Genomic DNA, 1,358 nt, shown 5'->3' with positions numbered 1-1,358 from the left:
CCCCCCCCCCCCCCCCAAAACCAGCTCCAGTTCTTCAGGTTCTCTAACAGCTGACTGTCTCTGTCTCGTCAGTCCGCTCTGGTGTTCTGGCTGAACGAAGGCGTGGACGGCGTCCAGCTGTCGGGGGTGGAGCGTGTGTCCGGCGTGGTGCCGTCTCTGTGGGCCGACATCCGAGCCATCGTCCAGAACAGGACAGACGAGCGTCAGAACAGGAGGTCAGGAACAATAATGGGCCGCTGCTGGGACACGTATTAACATCTTGACAGGAAGTTTACCTTCAAAATAAAATCCAGTGTCAGACAGAAAAGTTTTGAGAGTTTAACCAGAGCTTCAGTAAGAGTGAGAGGTCTGGACTCTGGGTCAGTCCTCAGACCTGGTCCAGACCCTCTACATGTTACCGGAGCAGCAGATCATTGTGGGTTCTGGGTGTTTTCCAGGGTCCTGATCGGCATCACAGAGCGATCCTCGGCTGAGGACGTGTCCTCCCTCCTCTCCTCCACCCATGTCGACCTCCTGATCTCCAGGGTCCTCCGTGGAGGAGACGTGGACGCCACGGAGCGCGCTCAGTCCGTCCAGTTCTTGTATTCGAACCACAGCCAGACCAAGCTGGCCTGGAACCTGGGGGGCCGGGTCGAGGGTCACCTGGCGTCGCTGGTGGGCCCGGCTCTGGTGAAGCTGCACCAGCTGCTGCTGCTCACGCTGCCCGGGACGCCGGTCTTCAACTACGGTGACGAGATCGGCCTGATGGACGAGGTGAGGTCACAACCAGCAGGTGGCGCCAAAACAAGAGCTTTTCAAACGTGACGCAGTGAAACAGCTGCTTTACGGAACTGCAGTGGTAGTTTTAGTTAGTTTAGTTAGTTTAGCAGCACTAGAACCAACATCAGCCGCTCAGGCGAAAACATGACTATTGGTTATCACTGATTGACTCATTGGATCTCTTGATCGTTGTTTACATTTTGTCATCTCTACTTCAGGGCACCAAGTTCCCCAAGATGCTGTGGGACTCTAACGAGGGGCTGAATGAGACTCTGCAGGTAAACAACAGACGCATCAAGATACTTTGTGTTCCACCCTTCAAACAGGACGTCCCATGTAAACAGCATCACAGCTCAGAGTTCACACCAAATACATTATTCATGTGTTTGTGTAATTCCTGCCAATAACGATCAATATTCTGGAAATTCAAAAAAGTTTGAAAGTGATTGGCGTCATCTATCCCACAGTCTCCAACATATTCCACCTCCTCCCGCATGTCGTTTAAAACAACATCCCAGCCCTCCTCTGGGATATTAAAATTCCCCTTCTCCTCCTCTCAGACCATTTGTTCCAAAGGTGAAATTTAATATTTTTATCCA

The 1,358-nt window shown here is 52.1% G+C and overlaps 1 protein-coding gene across 1 annotated transcript in view; it reads left to right on the top strand.

The window, feature by feature from the left end:
- The window catches only part of LOC111652967 (amino acid transporter heavy chain SLC3A2-like), a 4,276-nt gene extending 2,960 nt beyond the window's left edge, over window positions 1-1,316 (top strand). The window contains exons 4-6 of the mRNA XM_087173229.1: window positions 56-215; window positions 438-753; window positions 978-1,316. Coding sequence (XP_087029355.1) covers window positions 56-215; window positions 438-753; window positions 978-1,166 — 665 coding nt within the window. The 3' untranslated portion in view covers window positions 1,167-1,316. The remainder of the gene's footprint in view (window positions 1-55; window positions 216-437; window positions 754-977) is intronic.
- Window positions 1,317-1,358: the final 42 nt, after the last annotated feature.

This window comes from Seriola lalandi, unplaced genomic scaffold (genome assembly GCF_002814215.2).
Source record: "Seriola lalandi dorsalis isolate HSWRI2012SDOR001 ecotype SW California unplaced genomic scaffold, Sedor1 jcf7180002054131, whole genome shotgun sequence".
Taxonomy (NCBI): domain Eukaryota; kingdom Metazoa; phylum Chordata; class Actinopteri; order Carangiformes; family Carangidae; genus Seriola; species Seriola lalandi.
The sequence above is the reverse complement of the archived record's forward strand: the minus strand, read 5'-3'. Positions and strand labels throughout refer to the sequence as shown.